Here is a 20496-nt window from a genome sequence, read left to right as displayed (position 1 = left end):
ACCAAAGGGGCAGCCATGGCAGAAGGGAATTAAGGGGAGGGACTCCTGGCTTTTATCTAGTCCTTATTGGGTTTTGGCAGGAGATTATGATTAAGGAAAATGTCCCCTTACTTAAAAACTTGAGTTTTAAGAGTGCTGAATTAAGCTAATCATTTACCAAATAGTCCCTGCTAAAGGGTAGGAATACAAAGAGTACTGAAGATCTGGTTCTTTTCCTCTAGTTAAACTGTTGGTTTGGTGGCATAACAAAGGTGTTTTTCGTAATATGCTAAGAGAGCCAAAAGGAGGGTTAACTTTCTCTGGGAGGTCAGGAAAGTCTGTGTGTGTGTGTCTGTGGAGCAACAGTGCTAAGTCTAGCTTATGTAGAAATACTTCTCTCAAGTCCATGGAATGGAATATTATGCAACTATATTTTTACTGATATATAAATCACATAAGATAAAATTCACCCTACTTTTTGATTGCACCCCCAAGTCATGTGTGATGATTAGCATGATTCAATACAGGCAAAATGGTTCAGTGGTTCAGTATAGGCAAAATGCAAAGCACAATTGGGCCAAAGATGAAGCCTCATAGACAGGCAGGAACCATGAACATAATACTGAACTATTTATTTAAACTTAATGGGTTATGGGATGGCACTGAATCAAATTTTGCCCATTGGATTGATAAGCTGTACAGCATTTTTCTGGTGTAAATTGGGGAAATGGACTAAAGATAAAGCAGGATGAGATAAGAGTTAAGAGACTAGTTCTAGATCAGAAATGATAATGTCTGTACAAAGGCATGACAAAGAGAGAAAAGGGAAGAATTTGAGAGATTTGAGGGGGAAGATAGGCTCAGAAGAATTGATAAGTAAAGGCAAGAGGGTGAGTGAAAGAGAATTTAGAACTACCACATCAGTAGCTTGGGCAACTGGGAAGAAGGATATTCTCTGAGATGGGGAATACAAAAGAAAAACTAAATAGCTTTTGGACTCATTGAGTCTTTTTTAATGTTTGTTTTCTTTATTTATTTGAGTGTGTCAGCTCTTAGTTGTAATAACAAGATCTTCGATATTTGTTGAGGCATGCAGGATCTTTATTTGCAGCATTCACACTCTTAGCTGTGGCCTGTAGGATCTAGTTCCCTGACCAGGGATTGAACCTGGGCTCCCTGCAGTGGGAACACAGAGCCTTAGCCACTGGACCAGGGAAGTCCCTAGTGTCAGCTCTTATACCCAACTTTGCTCTCCTTTGCTCCTTAAGGATGTAGTTTGGAAGGTTTTTTTTTCCTTTTAAATTATTGTTTCTCTTGGAATATCAGGTGTTTAACAATTGGAATTGCCAGCAGGCAGATGCAGATCCCTAGGCAGTAGATCCAACCATCATTCCCTTTCAAGAGCTAAGGAAATTAAGGCACAAAGAGGTTAAATATCTTGACTCCATGCACCTGGCAACGAAGCCCTGTACCTAAGCTATTTATTTTTATCTTAGAAGTCCTGACTCTCTGAGCTACGCTCTTTTCACTATTTCTGGCAGGTATCTTACCATATATCTGGGGACTGACAACAGATGTGAAAACCTAAATGAAAGTGTTAGTTGCTCAGTCGTGTCTGACTCTTTGTGACCCCCATGGACTGTAGCCCTTCAGGTTCCTCTGTCCATGAAATTCTCCAAGAAGGAATACTGGAGTAGGTAGTCATTCTCTTCTCCAGGGGATCTTTGGGATCTTCCCAACCCAGGGATCAACCCAAGTCTCCTGCATTGCAGGCAGATTCTTTACTGTCTGCACCACTAGGGAAGCCCAAATAGTCCTCTGTAAAGTGCAGGGAAGACCAAAATGCCAATCATCTAATGGTTCTTGAGATTCCTGAGACACTGTTAGGGGTCTGCAACGTCAAAACTATTTTCATTAAAAAACTGAGATACCATTTGACTTTTTACTTACATTCTTTCTTGAGTATATTGCTAAGTTTTCAAGAGGTTATATGATGTGTGATATTACAACAGACTGACTACAGAAACACATATAAGAATCCTGCTGTTTCATCTTAAATCAGACACTGTGCGTGCAAGCTCAGTTGTGTCCAACTGTTTGCAACCCCATGGACTGTAACTGACCAGAATCCTGTCCGTGGGATTTTCTAGGCAAGAATACTGGAAAAGGTTGCCATCTCCTACTCCAGGGGATCTTTCCCACCCAGAGATGGAACTGGAGGCTCCCGAGTCTTCTGCATTGGCAGGTGGATTCTTTATCACTGCATTACCTGGGAAGTTCAAACCAGACATTCAGTTCAGTTCAGTTCAGTTCAGTTCAGTCACTCAGTCATGTCCAACTCTTTGCAATCCCATGAATCGCAGCATGCCAGGCCTCCCTGTCCATCACCAACTCCCAGAGTTCACTCAGACTCGCGTCCATCGAGTCAGTGATGCCATCCAGCCATCTCATCCTCGGTGATCCCCCTCTCCTCTTGCCCCCAATGCCTCCCAGCACCAAAGTCTTGTCCAATGAGTCAACTCTTCGCATGAGGTGGGCAAAGTACTGGAGCTTCAGCTTTAGCATCATTCCTTCTAAAGAAATCCCCGGGTTGGTTTGTAAAAAGGTAAAACAATGTCACTCTTCTTTTTTGCTTTGGAAAATAGTCATTTTAAAAACTAAAATGTTATCTATATGTAAAGAGTTTATTATTGCAATGTGGGGCAATTTTTAGATGGAGACATAATTCATATAACATAAAATTTATCATTTCTAAGTGTACATTTTGGTGGTTTTTAGTACATTCACTGTATTATGCAACTATCACCACTGTCTAATTTCAGAACATTTCCATCATTCCTGAAAGAAATTTCAATTTGTTAGCAACAGTTCCAGTTCATCAATTCCTTACCATCCCCTGCCAACCACTAATCAACTTTGTCTCGACAGATTTCTTTCTGTAATTTTTTAAAGTGTATTAATATGTTCCAAATTTGTATTCATTTTTAACCCAGTAAATATGGATAGATAAACCCCATATAAACAGAAGATCTTTGGAGCTTTAATTTTTAAGAATTCAAAGGCATTCCAAGGCCAAAAAATTTGAGAATCACTGGTGCTGTATTTGTTTTCTGATATGCTGGACATAATGTCTAAACCACGGCCCTACCAGGAGCTCAAAGATGGTTAAGCTTCTACAAGGGCGAGGGAACTATTTAACAGACTAGATCCACAGGACATGGGAGCAAGGGCGAAGCTGACCAAGATTTAAGTCACTAAGTAAGAGACGGACCATGCCTGAGACAGACCAGGGACATGCTGAGTTACAAAGTAAAGAACATCCGAGTTGGTCTCCTTGGCTCAGACATAAGACGTAAGAGGACATAGGTCACCTGGCCTCTACACCTCAGAGTGGCTTTGGGCTCAGCAACGTGAGTGCAACGTGATTTACCCACAATCTAGCCAGCGTGGTCCTGACCTAAATTAGTGACTAGACCGCTGACTGGCCCTGACGGCAAAGTGCCCAAATAAACAAAACGATTCCCGCCCCACAAAGGCGAGAAACAACTTCCGTGCAACATCTTTATTCCTGTAACGTGCTTTTATTCTGCCACGAAAATAGAGAAAGTTGTCTTCAGTTCAGAGAAATTTTTCGATAAATCAATTAAGTGCTTTCGATCACCCCTTGCTCAATTCATACCACGATTCGTAGCTATTTGAGGCGGGGCTAATGAAGCGATGGAGAAGGCAATGGCACCCCACTCCAGTACTCCTGCCTGGAAAATCCCATGGACAGAGGAGCCTGGTAGGCTTCAGTCCATGGGGTCGTTAAGAATCAGACAGGACTGAGCGACTTCACTTTCACTTTTCATTTTCATGCATTGGAGAAGGAAATGGCAACCCGCTCCACTGTTCTTGCCTAGAGAATCCCACGGACAGCAGAGCCTAGTGGGCTACCGTCTGTGGGGTCTCACAGAGTCGGACACGACTGAAGTGACTTAGCATTAATGAAGCGAAAACGCTACACTTAGCGCAAACCTACCCCTGGAAACCCAGAAGGTATCCGGAGCCCAGTACGCCGCAACGCTCACTAGTGGCCCAGACGGCCACTGTCGCGAAAGCCTAGGGCGGCGGAGTTTGCACGGGAACGCCCCCAGCCCGACGTCAACGGCTAAGTAGCCGACGTGCGCGCATGCGTTCTCCTCCAGGGGAAACTCTTGAAAGACCTGCAGGCGAGCCCTAGAGGGCGGGATAGTGGTAGGCAAATACAGGAGCTTCCGGCGACGAGTAGCCGTGATTGGTGAAACCCAATGGAGAGGGCGGGGCAGCGGGAAATTCGAATAGAGAGGCGGGCCCCGGGAGGGAGTGGGATGGACGCGGGGGTCCCGGCGCGGAGGCGACGCGAGATGGCGGCGGCGATCTCGGGTAAGTTAGCCCGACTCGAGCAGGGCGGCTGCTGTAGCCTGGAGACTTGCGGGGCGATGGGTCGGAGTCCAGTGTGGGCTCCGTGAGTTGTTCCGGAGACCGCGGATGGCGCGGGGGCGGGGAGGAGAAAGCTCGGTGTGTGGATGGGAGTCGCAGTTCTGCTTCCTGCTCTCGGTGTCAGTCTGTAGACCCGCACTGAGACCTCGTTCCGGCGCATTTTTGACCCCAGCTCACTTTTCCCTTGTGAATTTCAGTTTTCTTTGTTAATAAAATGGGGAGAGCGACGTATCTCGGAAGACTACAGAAGTAAGCGAGCGAAAAGTAGCTAACTTTATACTCTAGCCATAGGGACAAAAGGGATCTAGATACACGTTTGGTTGGGGGAAGAGTTCCTGTATGACGTGTTGTTTGGGTGCAGGGAGATACCTGAGAGAGGTAAGAGGTTCAGACAGGCTGCAGCAGGGTGTGAGCTGACAGCATAAGATGTGCTGTTATCACAGAAAAGGGAAATAAGAGACTGTTTCCTATAGCCCTGCAAGTCAGAACTGTTTGGAAAGATTACTAGGACACTCAGAATCTTGCTCTTCTGCCTTTGTGTACACTGAATTCTGGTCAGTGATTATAATGGGCACCATAGAATTTATCTGAGACCTTACTGTTTGTCGGGCCCTGTTTGGAAGCAAACCTATTTAATAGGATGTCAAGCACATGTTGAGCCTTTGCTAGGGGTGAGGCACAGTTGTAAGTACTTTATGGTAATGAATCATTTAATCTCTACATGCTGCTATCAGGTAGTTTACTATTGTTCTGTTTTACAGATGAAGAAACCAAAGAACCATAGATAGGTTAAAAAGCTTGCTCAAAGTGAACACAACCAGTAAATAGTGGAGTCTGAATTCGTACTCAGCAAATCTGATTCTAGAGTCTCTGCTCTTAACCATTTTGCCCAAGCACATGATATTCCTGCCGTCTGAGCACAACCTACCCTGAGCCTTCCAAGATCCACTGTGTCTGGTACATTGTAGACATCATAAAAATGCTTGAATGAATATTGTCCCTTCTTTAGAGGAGCTTTAGTCTGTATCAATAGATAGTCATAAAAATCTATAACATCATGAAAAAGCAATGAGAGGTATGTATAAACTGCTATAGGGAACACAGAATCTGAAGTAAACTCTTGGGTATTCTAGGAAGACTTCATTAAGGAAGTGATATTTGAAGTGGGTTTCAAAGGTTGGATAGAAGTTTGCTACGCTTTGTTGGATCAAAAAGACCACCAACTGATCTATTTCTTATTTATGTTGTAAAGAGAGGCCAAAGATGCTCTCTTTGGCTCAATTTCCTCATCAATAAAAGAAGAGTTAAGTTGAATGAAGCTTGGGAATCATCGAAGAGGGGGAAATTAGAAATAATTAGAAGTGCTAACTTCTCCCAACCTCAAAGTGACTTTTAAGAAATATATATTATTTTTTTCAAAGTGGCTTTTATGGTGAAATAGACTCTTTTACCATTGGCAGTTGTGTGAATGTGCCTCCTGCCAACTTCCCCTGGACTCTGAGCTCTGGAGGAAGAATGGCAGTGGCTACAGTTTATGGTATTCATTTGACAGATTTTAATTTGTTCAGCAAATACCCCCCGAGAGCCTACTCTGTGCTGGATGTTGGGAATATAAAGGCAAGCCAAGTAAGACTTGTTTTCACTGAATTCACAGTTAGATGAAAAAGACAGACAAATGTACAGCTACATAGAGTGTGATGGAGAAGCTAGGGAGGAAGTAGAGGAAGAATGATTGGAAGGGAATGAGACTGGAGGCAAGGAGACCAGTGGGGAGGCTGTTGAAATGAAGACAATCTTGGCAAAGACGGCACAGTAGGAAAGAAGTGGACTTATTTTAAAAAGGTAGAATTCACATATGTTAATGAAGAACTGATGTGAGAAATGAGGGAGAAGATGAGGTTAAGAAAGCCTCTCCGATCTTTGGGGTTGGTTCCATTTATTTACGTTAGAGAGCGTAGAAGGAAGATGGGGTTGCAGAGGGATGGGGAAGGATTCAGTTTAAGACGAGTGGAGTTTGAAATACCGTGTAAGAGGAGGTGTCAGGGCAGCAGAGAGCACTCTGGTGTAGAAGTGTCAATTAGGAGTCATTAGCCTTGAGATGGTAATTGAAGTCAGGAGCACAGGTGACCATGCCTGTGAAATTAGTCGGTCAGTAATGGTGTTCTCAACTGGGGGCAGTTGTGTTCCCCGTGGGGACACTTGTGATATCTGGAGACATGTTTGGTTGTTGCAGTGGTCGTGGTGGTGGGATATGTGCTAAACTTCCTACGATGCACAGGGGAGCCCCACCCCCAAAGAATTATCCAGCCCACAATATCAATAGTGCAGGAATTGAGCAGCCCTGATCTAGAAAGAGGATAGAAGGAGCTTAGGGAAAATATCTAAGACTGGAAGAAACTGAGGAGTCTCTAGACAGCTGGTGGGTGGCAGGAAAACTGGGAGAAGTGTATTTTCCAAAGGAAAGAATACTGCAGGGAAGTCAAACAGGGTGGGGACTGAACCGGGCTGTGGGCTCTAGTGGTAAAGAGGTCACTGGTGACCCTGCCGAATGATGAGGGCAGGGGTGAGTTGTTGCCTTGAACGGAGTAGCAAGAGAAATGTGTGATTACAACAGTAGCTGACATCTGTGGAGTGCTTATGCTGGCGCTGTGTTAAAACATTGTATGTACATTATTTCTCTGGCTCCTCGCAATCTTATGAGGTAGATACTGTTATTTTTATAAAAAGAAACCGGTTTGAAGAGGTTAAGAAAGAAGCCTTCCTAAGGTCACACAGCTAGTAGAGGAACTTGTCTCCGACTCTGAGGCCCATGGGGATGTAGGGTCTAAGAAGGCCCAGAAATCACACAATGCACTTTAGAGTTAGACCTTCATCTGAAGCTCTGTCACTAGCTAGCTATTGACTATGGGCAAGCTAGCTAACCTCTCTATACTGCCATTTCCTCATTTGGAAAATGGATGAATATATAACAAGATGCTTACTGGGTTTTTATCAAGTACCAGTGCTGTTGTGCTTCCCAGGTGGCGCAGGGGTAAAGAATCCGCCTGCCAGTTGGCAGGAGACACAAGAGACACGGGTTTGATCCCTGGGTCGGGAAGATCCGCTGGACTAAGAAATGGCAACCCACTCAGTAGTCTTGCCTGGAAAATTCCACGGACAGAGGAGCCTAGCAGGCTACATACAGTCCATGGGGTCATAAAGAATCCAGCATAACTGAGCATATACACACACACCAATGCTCTTGCTGTTCTAAGCACTTTTATGTGAATGACTTTATTTACTGCCATAAGAACCCAACAAGTATTTTTATTTACTCCCATTTTGATAGGTTGTGGAAATTGAGGCATAGGAATGGAAAGTCATTTCCCCAGGTTATTTAGTTAGTTGTAAGTAGCAGAGCTAGGATTTGAACCTAGGCCATCTTAACTAGAATTGTTACCAACCTACTTACTGTGTACTAGTTACTCTGTTGACATTTTACATGTTACTTTTAATCCTCATTAAGACCTTCCAAGGCCCTCCTCTCCCTATTTTATAGACAAGAAAACTGGGGCTCATGGATGTTAAGTCACTTGCCCAAGGTCACAAGCTGATAAGTGTTAGAGCTGGAATTGAAATCCAGCTCTGTCTAGCCAGAGTCTATACTCTTTCTACGTCACCACAGACTTCCCCTTCCCCTTGTACTGCTCACTGAGCTTTTTTAAGTGCTTCTGTATCTACCATCCCTGTTCTCTTCTCGCTGAAAAAAACCTGGGAAAGACAGGCAAGGGGAGGTTCCTGCACACGTTTTTGAGAAGTCTTTAACCTCCTTGCGGTCTTAGTTTTCTCATCTGCATGTTTCTACTTCCTTCTGACTTTCAGGACTGCCATGAGGGTCAAATGAAAACTAGATGCCCAAGTGCTTCGTAAACTGTAAAGTGAGAAATGGGGTTGCTAGCTTCATTTGTCAGATGAAGGAACGGAGGCCCAGTTTTTGGAACAGGCCGTCTGCTTGTGGGTATACCTTACTTACATAAAAGATTCTTCCTGGGGTAGCCTGTCCTGCTATTTCTCTGTTGGCCACAGATACCAGCCTGGTACCTTAATATGAGGTCCGTGGGTCCCAGCAACCAACTGCCACCACCAGCAAAAATGAAGAGTCAGAGCTATCAAGAACTTTCCCAATTGGTATGTGACAGGGAGGCAATACGACATCCTCATTAAAAGCAGATTTTTGGAGGTGAAATCTAGGTTTGAATTCTGTTGTTAGCTATGAGCTACAGTATGGTATCTAAAATACAGAAATACCTACCTCATAGATTTTTTTCAGTTCACGGAAAGAAAGGCCTCCCCCCGCCCCTCCCCGTTTTATCTTAATTGTGTTTTTTAGTGATAAAAATAACTACCCCCCCCCCCACTGCCAAATGACTTAGATTTAATTATGAGAAGCAAACTAAACAGAAAACTTACTGCAGAGAAGCACTGCATGTTAGTGCCTTTGCAAGCTGAGGGACTGGCGGCTGCCTCTTAACTTTATCCTTCCCAAAGTTGTCCACAGTGTCGTGTTTTGTTTTGTTTTTTAATTTTTTGACCACATCGCTTGGCATGCAGGATCTTAGTTCCCTGACCTGGGATTGAACTCACACCTTCTGTAATGGAAGCACTTAACCACTGGACCACCAGGGAAGTCCTGTTATTTTTTACTGCAAATGTTACAGCATTACAAAACTGGGTAATATAGAAAATAAACCCACATGACCCTCCACAGAGAGAAAACCATCACTTAACAGTTTGTGCAGGGGGGCATATGTGTGTATGTGTGAACTTACATAGATAAGAAATTCCAGGCAAAAATAGAGGCGCAGAAAGGCCAGGGAGTCCAGTGACTGGGTTTTAGATGGGGCAAATGTCCACTTCCTTAATCCTAGAAGAATCCCGTGAGGTCCTGGTCTGCCACACCTTGACAATTCAGTGTCCCACTGCAGCATAAGCATTACCTAGAAGTTGCTAGAAATGCAGAATCTTTAGCTCCTCTAGGTTATCTGTATGCACATTACAATTTACACCCACTTTTACCTACTTGCTGAGCAGGATAGAAACTGAGGCCAAACTTGCAGAGACACCCAGCACAGCCAGGGTGGAAAGAGCTTCCCTTGAAATGAGCTGTGGTCCCCTGACCCTCCCAGGGGGCTCTCTGGGACACAGTCTTCAGGCTTCCTTCCCTGCCTCTGTTGTCAAGGTTATGGGTGGGCGGGGGGAGTCTCTTAGTCTACGAAGATGCTGGGGTTTTGCTCAGCTTTTCAGTTCAGTTCAGTTCAGTTCAGTCGCTCAGTCGTGTCCGACTCTTTGTGACCCCATGAATCGCAGCCCGCCAGGCCTCCCTGTCCATTACCAACTCCCGGAGTTCACTCAGACTCGCATCCATCGAGTCAGTGATGCCATTCAGCCATCTCATCCTCTGTTGTCCCCTTCTTCTGCCCCCAATCCCTCCCAGCATCAAAGTCTTTTCCAGTGAGTCAACTCTTCGCATGAGGTGGCCAAAGTACTGGAGTTTCAGCTTTAGCATCATTCCCTCCAAATAAATCCCAGGGTTGATCTTCTTCAGAATGGACTGGTTGGATCTCCTTGCAGTCCAAGGGACTCTCAAGAGTCTTTTCCAACACCACAGTTCAAAAGCATCAATTCTTCGGCGCTCAGCTTTCTTCACAGTCCAACTCTCACATCCATACATGACTACGGGAAAAACCATAGCCTTGACTAGACGGACCGTAGTCGGCAAAGTAATGTCTCTGCTTTTGAATATACTATCTAGGTTGGTCATAACTTTTCTTCCAAGGAGTAAGCGTCTTTTGATTTCATGGCTGCAATCACCATCTGCAGTGGTTTTGGAGCCCCCAAAAATAAAGTCTGATACTGTTTACACTGTTTCCCCATCTATTTCCCATGAAGTGATGGGACCAGATGCCATGATCTTCGTTTTCTGAATGTTGAGCTTTAAGCCAACTTTTTCACTCTCCTCTTTTACTTTCATCAAGAGGCTTTTTAGTTCCTCTTCACTTTCTGCCATAAGGGTGGTGTCATCTGCATATCTGAGGTTATTGATATTTCTTCCAGCAATCTTGATTCCAGTTTGTGTTTCTTCCAGTCCAGCGTTTCTCATGATGTACTCTGCATATAAGTTAAATAATCCCTGTTTATTCCTCTGAATAGCAAAGAAGATACAATGTAGGTTATGGTTCAAGATACAGTAATAGCCACAGGGCTCCAGGCCTAAAACACCGAGGTGCTTGGAGAGTGGCTGCACTTCTGTGAGCGTCTTCACAGGTTAATAGGACTGACAGAAGCTACCTTTCAGGGACACCATGGAAGTTAAAGTGTGCCTAGCACTTAGTCTGACACAACTGAAGTGACTTAGTAGCAGCAGCACTTAGCCAGTGCTTCATAAATGTGAATGTTTGCTAAGTACACGATCTGGTTTATGGTTCCAGCCATAGATAATCTCTCTCCTTCAGCCCCCCACTGCACCCTGCCTGAGACTGTGTATTTGATTCCTCTTTCTCTTCCATCCTGCCCTTCTGTGTTTGACTCACCTACAGGACACACACAGTCCTGCCTTAGTGGTTCTACACGGGGGCCTGCTTTCACCCCTCCATATTTTTTGCACGTGCCTTTCCTTCTCCCTGAAATGCTTGGCAGTGACCCTACTTATTCTTCAGGGGTCAGCTCAGTTACCTCCACCTCCAAGACTGCTAGCCTTGTGTGTTCGTGTGTGCTCAGTTGCGCCACTCGTGTCCCACTCTTTGCAACCCTATGGACTGTAGCCCGTGAGGCTCCTCTGGCCATGGGATTTCCCAGGCAAGAACACTGGAGTGGGTTGCCATGCCCTTCTCCAGGGCATCTTCCCCACCCAGGGTTTGAAGCTGTGTCTCTTAGGTCTCCCCCATTGGCAGTGGGTTCTTTACCACTAGTGCCACCAGGAAGCCCACTCATACCCTTATCTCTCAGCAAAGCTGCCACCATGCTTCATACCTAAAAATGATCTTCTAGGAGCCGGTCGCTGTCGGCTAAGCAAGGTGGGAGCTGCCCGGCGCCCACCTCCAGCTCGAGTGAGGGTAGCTGTGAGACTGCGCCCGTTTGTGGATGGGACAGCTGAAGAAAACGACACCCTCTGTGTGCGGGGCCTGGACAGCTGTTCTCTGGAGATTGCCAACTGGAGGAACCACCAAGAGACTCTCAAATACCAGTAAGGTTCAGGCCACACTCCCTCCCTCTCTCTCTCTCCTAGGCCTGCTCGCACTATCACTTGCCCAGAAGTGATTTCTCAGACCTCCTCCTGAGGATCCTTCTTCCTTCCTTAGTGCAGCTTTGTTTGCCACACCTTTGCTTTGGGTAATGTTCATGGGTGCCCACTGCGATAGGGCCTGTCCAGGAGAGTGTGGGGAAGGCTGGAGGCTGAGTCAGATGCACGTTGCTATTCACAGTCTTAGAGGGGAAGCAGGCGCAAAGTGGGGAAGGAGCAGCAAAGGCGAGCTGGGGAGTCCAGCTCGGACCTTTGGGGAGGGGTGGGAAGGACTGGGGAAACGTAGACCAGCCAGCCAGCCCAGGCTGTGGCTGGGTGGTGTCAGATAAGACCGCCCATGTTCGGGGGATAGAGCTTACAGCTGTTTTAAAATTCCTTGGGAGATTTAAAGTTCAGGCTCCTTGGCCTGTCATTCTAGGCCAGAGGGTGGCAAACTAAGATCTGCAGGTGAAATCTGTCAGCAGACTTTGTGTAAATAAGGCTTTATTGGAATATAGTCATGCTCATTTATTTACATACTATCTGCGGCTGCTTTCTGCCTGACTACAGTGACAGGTGAGCAGTTGTGAAAGGAACCATGTAGTCCACAGAGCCCCAAATGTTTACTATCTGGCTTCTTATGGAAAAAGTTTGCCAACCTTGTTCTAGGCCCTTGACAACTTGGCTTTAGATTCTTTCCAGCCTCATTTCCCCCAGCACATGCTACACTCCACTATATCAGTGCTAATCCCTGCCTCAACCGAAGCTTCTCCGTCAGAGTACAGTGACTAAGCTTCAGGTGTGTCAAGTCTCATCTAGTCTTTACTCCATGTGGTGTACAGATGCCTCTTTCTATAAATTCTGTGTTATGAAAAAGGATTGGGAAGCCTGGCCCTTTTATACCATGTCTTGTGTGCTATTTTTGACACTTAGAGTATCTTTCTCTTCTCTCTCTGGCAAAAATCCTCCTTCCCCAGGCGGAATGTTACTCCTTCTAGTGCATTCTCATCTTTGTTTCCTGAGTCACAGCAAAGTGTGGGTATCTATCTATGCCACCAGACTGCAGAACTCCTAAGAGCAGGGATACCAAATTCATCTCTGTGTTTCTACACCAAAACAGAGACTGGGACAGAATGGGTGTTCAGTGGGCACTTTCTTAGACCTTTGTGTAAGAAGAAGAATAGGGACCCTTAAACGTGAGACCAGTTTTATCCTCTAGACCTGGGTGAGAATGGAACCTGCTACTGAGTCCCGCCTTTCTTCCTGCCCGCAGGTTTGATGCTTTCTATGGGGAGAGGAGCTCTCAGCAGGACATCTATGCAGGATCGGTGCAGCCCATCCTGAGGCACTTGCTAGAAGGGCAGAATGCCAGTGTGCTCGCCTATGGGCCCACAGGGGCAGGTGAGGAGGCCAGATACAGAGCAGCCCTGGGCCAGAAGGGACTCGGGAACGGGGAAGAAAATCTCACAGCTCTCTCCACTCTTTCCCCAGGGAAGACACACACAATGCTGGGCAGCCCAGAGCAGCCTGGGGTGATTCCTCGGGCTCTCATGGACCTCCTACAGCTCACGAGGGAGGAGGGTGCTGAGGGCCGGCCGTGGGCCCTCTCTGTTACTATGTCCTACTTAGAGATCTACCAGGAAAAGGTGAGCCCCCCAGCCCCATTTTTAAATATTCATTTCGCTGCTCAGGGTCTTAATTGAGGCACATGTGGGATCATTAGTTGCCATGTGGGATCTAGTTCCCTGACCAGGGATCGAACCCAGGCCCCCTGTACTGGGAGTGTGGAGTCTTAGCCACTGGACCACCAGGAAGTCCTCAAGGGCCCTTTCTGATTGGGGAGGGAAGAAACAAAGGGTAAAAATCAGACCCGGTTCTGGAACATGAAGTTTTGATCTAGCAAGGACACCTGGAAAGACAGAGGTTAGGGTAGCAGATGGCACAACTCTGAGAATCCAGCAAAGAAAACGAGAACCACAGGCAGGAAGTAGGCAGCCTGTAAGTGGAGAATTGGCCCTACCCCTCACTGCTCACATAGGTATTAGACCTCTTGGAACCTTCATCGGGAGACCTGGTGATCCGAGAAGACTGCCGAGGAAATATCCTGATTCCGGGCCTCACGCAGAAGCCCATCACTAGCTTTGCTGATTTTGAGCGGCATTTCCTGCCAGCCAGCCGAAATCGGACGGTGGGAGCCACCCGGCTCAACCAGCGCTCTTCCCGCAGTCATGCTGTGCTCCTGGTTAAGGTGAGACCTCTCCTCCACCCCCGACAGGGGTGAGGACCTGCGGAGCCCCCAGAATTTGAATTAAATGGGGGCCCTTGCTCTTGCCCCCAGGTGGATCAGCGAGAACGCTTAGCCCCATTTCGCCAGCGGGAAGGGAAACTCTACTTGATTGACTTGGCTGGCTCAGAGGACAACCGGCGCACAGGCAACAAGGGCCTAAGGCTGAAGGAGAGTGGAGCCATCAACACCTCCCTGTTTGTATTGGGCAAGGTGGTGGATGCTTTGAACCAGGGCCTCCCTCGGGTACCCTACCGGGACAGCAAGCTCACTCGCCTGTTGCAGGTCAGGCCTCCCATCTCGGGTAAAAGGGGCTGGAGAAAGGGGTTCTCGGGCCTGCTGGAGTATCGAGGAACAGCGGTCAGGGAAGGGGAAGGTGAGGCTACTGACTGACCCACCCTGCCCTGTCCCCATCTCTCAGGACTCTTTGGGTGGCTCAGCCCACAGCATCCTCATTGCCAACATTGCCCCTGAGAGACGCTTTTACCTGGACACAGTCTCTGCACTCAACTTTGCAGCCAGGTCCAAGGAGGTGATCAACCGGCCTTTTACCAATGAGAGCCTGCAGCTTCCTGGTGAGGACTTGGGTGGGCTGGAGTGGACAGGCCAAGGCTGGACACCTGGGGAGTTTGCTGAATCCACCAAGGATCAGCACAGAAATTGACGCCCCCCTCTTTCCCTACCCTGCCATCTTCCCCTAGTCTTGGCACCTGTAAAACTGTCTCAGAAAGAACTGCTAGGCCCATCAGAGGCAAAGAGAGCCCGAGGCCCTGAGGAAGAGGAAACTGGGAGTCCCGAACTCCCAATAGCTCCAGCCTCTGCCTCCCAGAAACTCAGGTGAGCAGAGAGGGAGGAGTCTTGGGCATAGTCCCTTTCCTGTTGTGCCCGGGTTGGGTGGAGAGTGGCTGTGGGTTTAGTCTGTTGGATCCTTGAGTTGTGAACTTGTTCTTCCACTGGATTCAGCCAAAATCCTACTCTACTGAACTCATTGCAACCTCCAGCCTTGATGCTGCTATCAGGGGTCATAAGGAGGCTCCTTGAGCTCCTAGCTGCCACCTCCACCCCTCTTTTCTATTTTCCAACTCCTTTAGACAGTCAGCAAAGTCTCACATTTTGGCACCAATGTTTCAAGGATGAGCACTTTCGCTTCTGATTCAAGGAGTAATGAGGACCAGGTCTTTCAGGTCCCAAGGATAAAGCATAGCAAAGGAGATAGAAAAATGTCTCATTGAGACTCAGTCTGTGTGTCCAGAGTCCAGCCTTTCTGTAACTCTCCATGGGGTCAGCTGCTGTCCTAACTTTGCCCTGTTTCTACGCTGAATCCAAACAAGGGAGGTGTGTGACCTCCCTTCCTGTTCTGATAGCCCCACCTCATGGCCCAGTATGCATTCATGTTCAAGTCACCCCTGTTCAGTGGTCTTGCTTTCTGTGTCTGGCCACCTAGCCTTCCAAGGAACCACTTGCATCTTGATCTTTGTCTTTTTTCTACCCCTAGCTCCAATAAAGCTTCTCAGCTCTCGTAAGTCCTAAGAACTGAACAGAGGTGACCTGAGGAGGCCAAGGATTAGTGCACATTCTGCCCCAGGGGACAGTTGTATCAGGTTGGCCAAAAGATTCATTCAGGTTTTTTCATAGCATCTTACAGGAAAACCTGAACTTTTTGACCAACTCACTATTTTAGAAAGGATAGCAAAAAGCACTTAGGTACTTGTGTTCACTCGGAACCCCATCTCTCGATCTTGTCCTTCTTAAACTGTTTGTCAGCAGTCCCCTCTCATATGTGTACAGACTCAAGAGAAACATACACATGCACATGTGTAAAACACGTGAACAGGCAAGGTCTCTGCCAGATAGGGACCTTGGGTAACCTCAAATGTGGGGCTGCTGCTGCTAAGTCACTTCAGTCGTGTCCGACTCTGTGCGATCCCATGGACTGCAGCCACCCAGGTCCTCCGTCCATGGGATTTTCCAGGCAAGCGTACTGGAATGGGTTGCCATTAGATGTGGGGCCCATCAGACCTAAACAGACCCTGACCTCAGCGGGCTCACATTTCAGTAGAGGAAGCAAGACGGGAACATCGTATATGCCGAAAGGTCGACAGTAAAGAGCTCAATAGGGAAGGAGGACCCTTTAGTTCTGCGACAGCCAGGAAAGAAGAAATGGCTACTGTATTCACCTCTACTTTCCGATCCTGCTCTCTGAGGCCCTTGTACATAAAGAACAGGGCAGTTTCTATCCTCAAGAAGCTAGTTCATAATGTAGGAAAGAAGATAACACAGCCAAGCTGGCATCACCTGAAAGGTAGCATCAAACTGACTTTGAATGACAATGGAGATCAGATGTGAGGGGGAAATTCCAGACAGAAGGAACAAATGTTACCATGTTCAGATTAAGTCAGGTCTCCTTTTGAAGAGGCTTTTCCTACTGCCCACAGGAGAAAGGCTTGGCATTTGAGGTCTTCAGGGGTTTTCAGAGCCCCGCTGAAGATGACCTCCTCCGTGAATCTTGCACCCACTGCTCCTCCAAATGAACAGGCGTACGGATGGCCCTTGCTGTCACCTTATGATCTTAGTGTTCGACAGTGAGTGCCTTAGGGCAGGGGGATGTCTTAGATCCCATGAATACCTGCCACATTCAGTGGTCATGAAATGCTTCTTCTCATTTGATCTCCTGGCCTCCCTGAGAGCTTTACCTGGGCAAGTAGTGATTGATCCCCATTCACCTAAAGAAGACCCTGCACCCAGAGTGTCTGGATAACTTGTACAGGGTTGCCAGCAAGTTAATAGTAGGGTTGTAGAACCACAGAAACACCAAGTTAAGGCAGGATGAGAGGAATCCTGCTGCTGGAGAGGAGGATGAGAGAAGAGGTAAGTGCGGAGTAACCTCTTTGTGTGCTCAGCCCTCTACAGAAGCTAAGCAGCATGGATCCGGCAATGCTGGAGCGCCTTCTAAGCTTGGACCGTCTGCTGGGCTCCCAGGGGAGCCAGGGGACCCCTCTGCTGAGCACCCCAAAGCGAGAGCGGATGGTGCTTATGAAGACAGTGGAAGAGAAGGATTTGGAAATTGAGGTAAGTGTTGGGAGGCTGGAGCTGGGATTCCTGCTGACCTTGAGAAACAGTCAAGAGGATCTTCAGATAGGGAAGGACCGGAAAGGCTGGACCAGCATCCAGTTTTCACCCAACACTGGAATCCCTCGGTTCTCTGCTTGAATGTCCTTAACATGGCTGAACTTTGAAAAATTATTGAGATCCTATGTGAGGGGGCAAGAGAAAAAAATTCTAGGTACAAGAGTAGGACATTGCCATTTGCTAAAACCCAGATAAAATTAAGTCAGGACTCTGCTTGAATAGCCTTTCCCCCCAGTATTTCACAAAGAAGCTCCTTCCACCTCTGGGCAGCTCTGATCATTCAGTTCAGCCGCTCAGTCGTGTCTGACTCTTTGCAACTCCATGAATCGCAGCACACCAGGCCTCCCTGTCCATCACCAACTCCCGGAGTTCACCCAAACTCTTCTGCATCGAGTCGGTGATGCCATCCAGCCATCTCATCCTTTGTCGTTCCCTTCTCCTGCCCCCAATCCCTCCCAGCACCAGGGTCTTTAATGAGTCAACTCTTTGCATGAGGTGGCCAGAGTATTAGAGTTTCAGCCTCAGCATCAGTCCTTCCAATGAACACCCAGGACTGGTCTCCTTTAGGATGAACTGGTTGGATCTCCTTGCAGTCCAGGGGACTCGCAAGAGTCTTCTCCAGCACCACAGTTCAAAAGCATCAATTCTTCGGCGCTCAGCTTTCTTCACGGTCCAACTCTCACATCCATATATGACCACTGGAAAAATCATAGCCTTGACTAGATGGACCTTTGTTGGCAAAGTAATATCTCTGCTTTTTAATATGCAATCTAGGTTGATCATAACTTTCCTTCCAAGGAGTAAGTGTCTTTTAATTTCATGGCTGCAATCACCATCTGCAGTGATTTTAGAGCCCCCCAAAATAAAGTCTGACACTGTTTCCCCATCTATTTTCCTGATCATTCAGTTCAGTCACTCAGTCGTGTCCGACTCTTTGCTACCCCATGAATCGCAGCACACCAGGCCTCCCTGTCCATCACCATCTCCCGGAGTTCACTCAAACTTACGTCCAAGAAAGCCCTTAATTACCCTGGGCTCCAGCTGTCTCCTGGTAGTTTCTCTTGTTGGTGCTCACTCTGCTCTTCTAAGGCCTCAGAGCCCTGTAGACTCACTTTCCTAATCCACTGCCTTAAAGTTGGTTCTGGGTCATATCTCTCCCTGATCCTTTCTAACAGAGGCTTAAGATGAAGCAAAAAGAACTGGAAGCCAAAGTGCTGGCCCAGGAGGCTGCTGACCCCAAGGAGAAAGAGAACTACTCTTCCACAATGCTCAGACCCCTTGCTCGCCGTACAGTCACAGTGGCTAAGCCCCTTAAAAAGGCAGTGGTGATGCCTCTACAACTGAGTAAGTTTGGCTGTAGGGGCCAGAAGGGCCCAGATAACTGAGATCTTGGAAGGAAGGCGGTATTTGGAGCAGTTGTCCTTACATCACTCATGTCCTCCCACCATGATGGAAAGGGGGAAAGTGGATATGAAATAAGAGCTGGGTGTACTGCTCTCATTTCGTACAGTGGGGTAGACTGACCACTGCATGACTGATTATCATGAAAGACCAACTGAGATTACTTTCATGTACAAGTAGAAGAAAGGTCCTGTGGAAACAAAAGAGAAGGTTAACTTGGGGTGGAGGGGAACTGAGGAATCAGTAATGGAAGACCACATGGCTACCAGGGGGCTGAAAAGTGGCCTCTGCTCTGACTCCAGCTCATAATTCATACTTTCAGTTCAGGAGCAGGCAGCATCCCCAAATGCCGAGATCCATATCTTGAAGAAGAAAGGCCGGAAGAGAAAGGTGAGAGTCCCTGCAGGCTTAGGCTACACCTAGAGCCCAGAAGAGGCAGAGACCTCTAGTGGGAAGAGGACTGGCCACAGAGTTACATAGCCTGTCCATACACTTATCAGCTATTCACAACCCTTCCATGTTGCTTACCCTCAGAATGTCTTACAGGGCATTTAGGATGAAATGTGGTAATATGAATGTACCTAGCAGGATGGGTGTCCATCACCTTTTATTTTTCTTTCTCCCTGATGGCTCGCACTCTGTCAGTAGCTACTTACTAGGCACAGTGTGTAGCCTGGGTCCTGCCCTCTACAAACTACAGCGCCCACTTAGGCAGACAACTAAACAGTCAAGAAATGACACTGAAAGACACCTCAGTTTTTAAACTGAGATGACATCAGTTGAGAGTCATTTGTTGAGTACTTTGTCTTATGTGCCTTCCTGGAGATGAAAGAACTTACTCTTTTCAGAAATGAGGGACCAGATTTAAGAGCTTACTGTGTGTTTTACATTCATTAACTAATTTGATCCTCACAACAACTCTATTCTACTCTTTCACAGATCAGATAAATTGGGAATCACGCCAGAGTGACCAGAGGGAAGGGTGCTGGGACAGACACTAGACAGGAGGGAAACAGAGGCTGGGGAGGGCGGGCAGGTAGCTGCTGTTAAGACTCCTATCCTTGGCAGAGGAGTCCAGAGCGGTTCATTGCCGCGGGCCAAACAGCAAACTCTGCTGTTTCTGTCACTCACCTCCTGCCTCATAGCTGGAGTCCCTGGATGCATCACAGCCAGAGAAGGCTGAGGACGGCTGGGAGCTGCAGATCAGCCCAGAGCTACTGGCCCATGGTCGCCAAAAAATATTAGATCTGCTGAACGAAGGCTCAGCCCGTGATCTGCGCAGCCTGCAGCGCATTGGCCAAAAGAAGGCTCAGCTCATCGTGGGCTGGAGGGAGCTCCACGGCCCCTTCAGCCAGGTAATGGCTCAGGGAGGACAGCCCTGGAATGGAGTTGGGTGGGGGACACCTGGCCTAGACCCTTCCCCATCGCTGTTGTCCTGCCAGGTTGAGGACCTGGAACGCGTGGAGGGCATGTCGGGGAAACAGATGGAGTCGTTCCTGAAGGTGAGCTCGCGGCTCGGGCCCCCTTGTTACCCTGGTTTGTACCCTGCCCGGCTCTAAACCTGCTCTCCCCTTCCCTCCTGTGTTGCAGGCAAACATCCTGGGTCTTGCCGCGGGCCGGGGCTGTGGCCCCTCCTGACTGCCGGCTCCCCTCTGTACCCTCCCGTTGTTTTTTTTTAAGTCCTTGTGTAACTGCTTGTCTTGTAAATACAGTTTTCACTCCGTTGCTTCAGCCTGATTCTTGGGACTACGGGGGCGGGGCCGGGGTATAATTGCCCTTGGGATGGGCCACAAGCTCAGCCTGCAAACTTCTTTGGGCGCCATCTTTGGGAAAACGCGAAGCAGCGCAGGATTGTAAATAAACCGCTGGAGTGGGAGGGGGACGGGACGGTGGCCGAGAAGAAACAAAAAGCTCCCGCGAAAGCCCTAGGACGACGACCGTTAGGCGGGCGCGCGCTTAGAGCTTAGCCCCGCCCCATCCGTAA

The 20496-nt window shown here is 47.7% G+C and overlaps 1 protein-coding gene and 2 long non-coding RNA genes across 3 annotated transcripts; 1 reads left to right on the top strand and 2 right to left on the bottom strand.

Annotated features, from left to right (window-relative positions):
- Positions 1–987: 987 nt before the first annotated feature.
- Positions 988–4124, bottom strand: LOC138428825 (uncharacterized). The gene is made up of 2 exons (XR_011252603.1): positions 4001–4124; positions 988–2248 (listed from the first exon to the last, which is right to left on the bottom strand). It is a non-coding gene; the product is annotated as an uncharacterized lncRNA (long non-coding RNA).
- Positions 3682–20237, top strand: KIF22 (kinesin family member 22). The gene is made up of 14 exons (XM_069569748.1): positions 3682–4383; positions 11467–11662; positions 12972–13099; positions 13190–13344; positions 13737–13946; positions 14037–14267; positions 14404–14557; positions 14684–14819; positions 16883–17051; positions 18287–18455; positions 18835–18902; positions 19658–19867; positions 19955–20014; positions 20103–20237. The coding sequence occupies exons 1-14, from the start codon at positions 4269–4271 to the stop codon at positions 20148–20150; spliced, it is 2049 nt and encodes a 682-aa protein (XP_069425849.1). The 5' UTR covers positions 3682–4268; the 3' UTR covers positions 20151–20237.
- On the bottom strand, positions 9104–17850 carry LOC138428826 (uncharacterized). Its single transcript, XR_011252604.1, has 2 exons — positions 17090–17850; positions 9104–10587 (listed from the first exon to the last, which is right to left on the bottom strand). It is a non-coding gene; the product is annotated as an uncharacterized lncRNA (long non-coding RNA).
- Positions 20238–20496: the final 259 nt, after the last annotated feature.

This window comes from Ovis canadensis, chromosome 24 (assembly GCF_042477335.2).
Source record: "Ovis canadensis isolate MfBH-ARS-UI-01 breed Bighorn chromosome 24, ARS-UI_OviCan_v2, whole genome shotgun sequence".
Lineage (NCBI taxonomy): Eukaryota > Metazoa > Chordata > Mammalia > Artiodactyla > Bovidae > Ovis > Ovis canadensis.
Note: the sequence above shows the minus strand (reverse complement) of the source record. Positions and strands in the feature narration are given on the sequence as shown.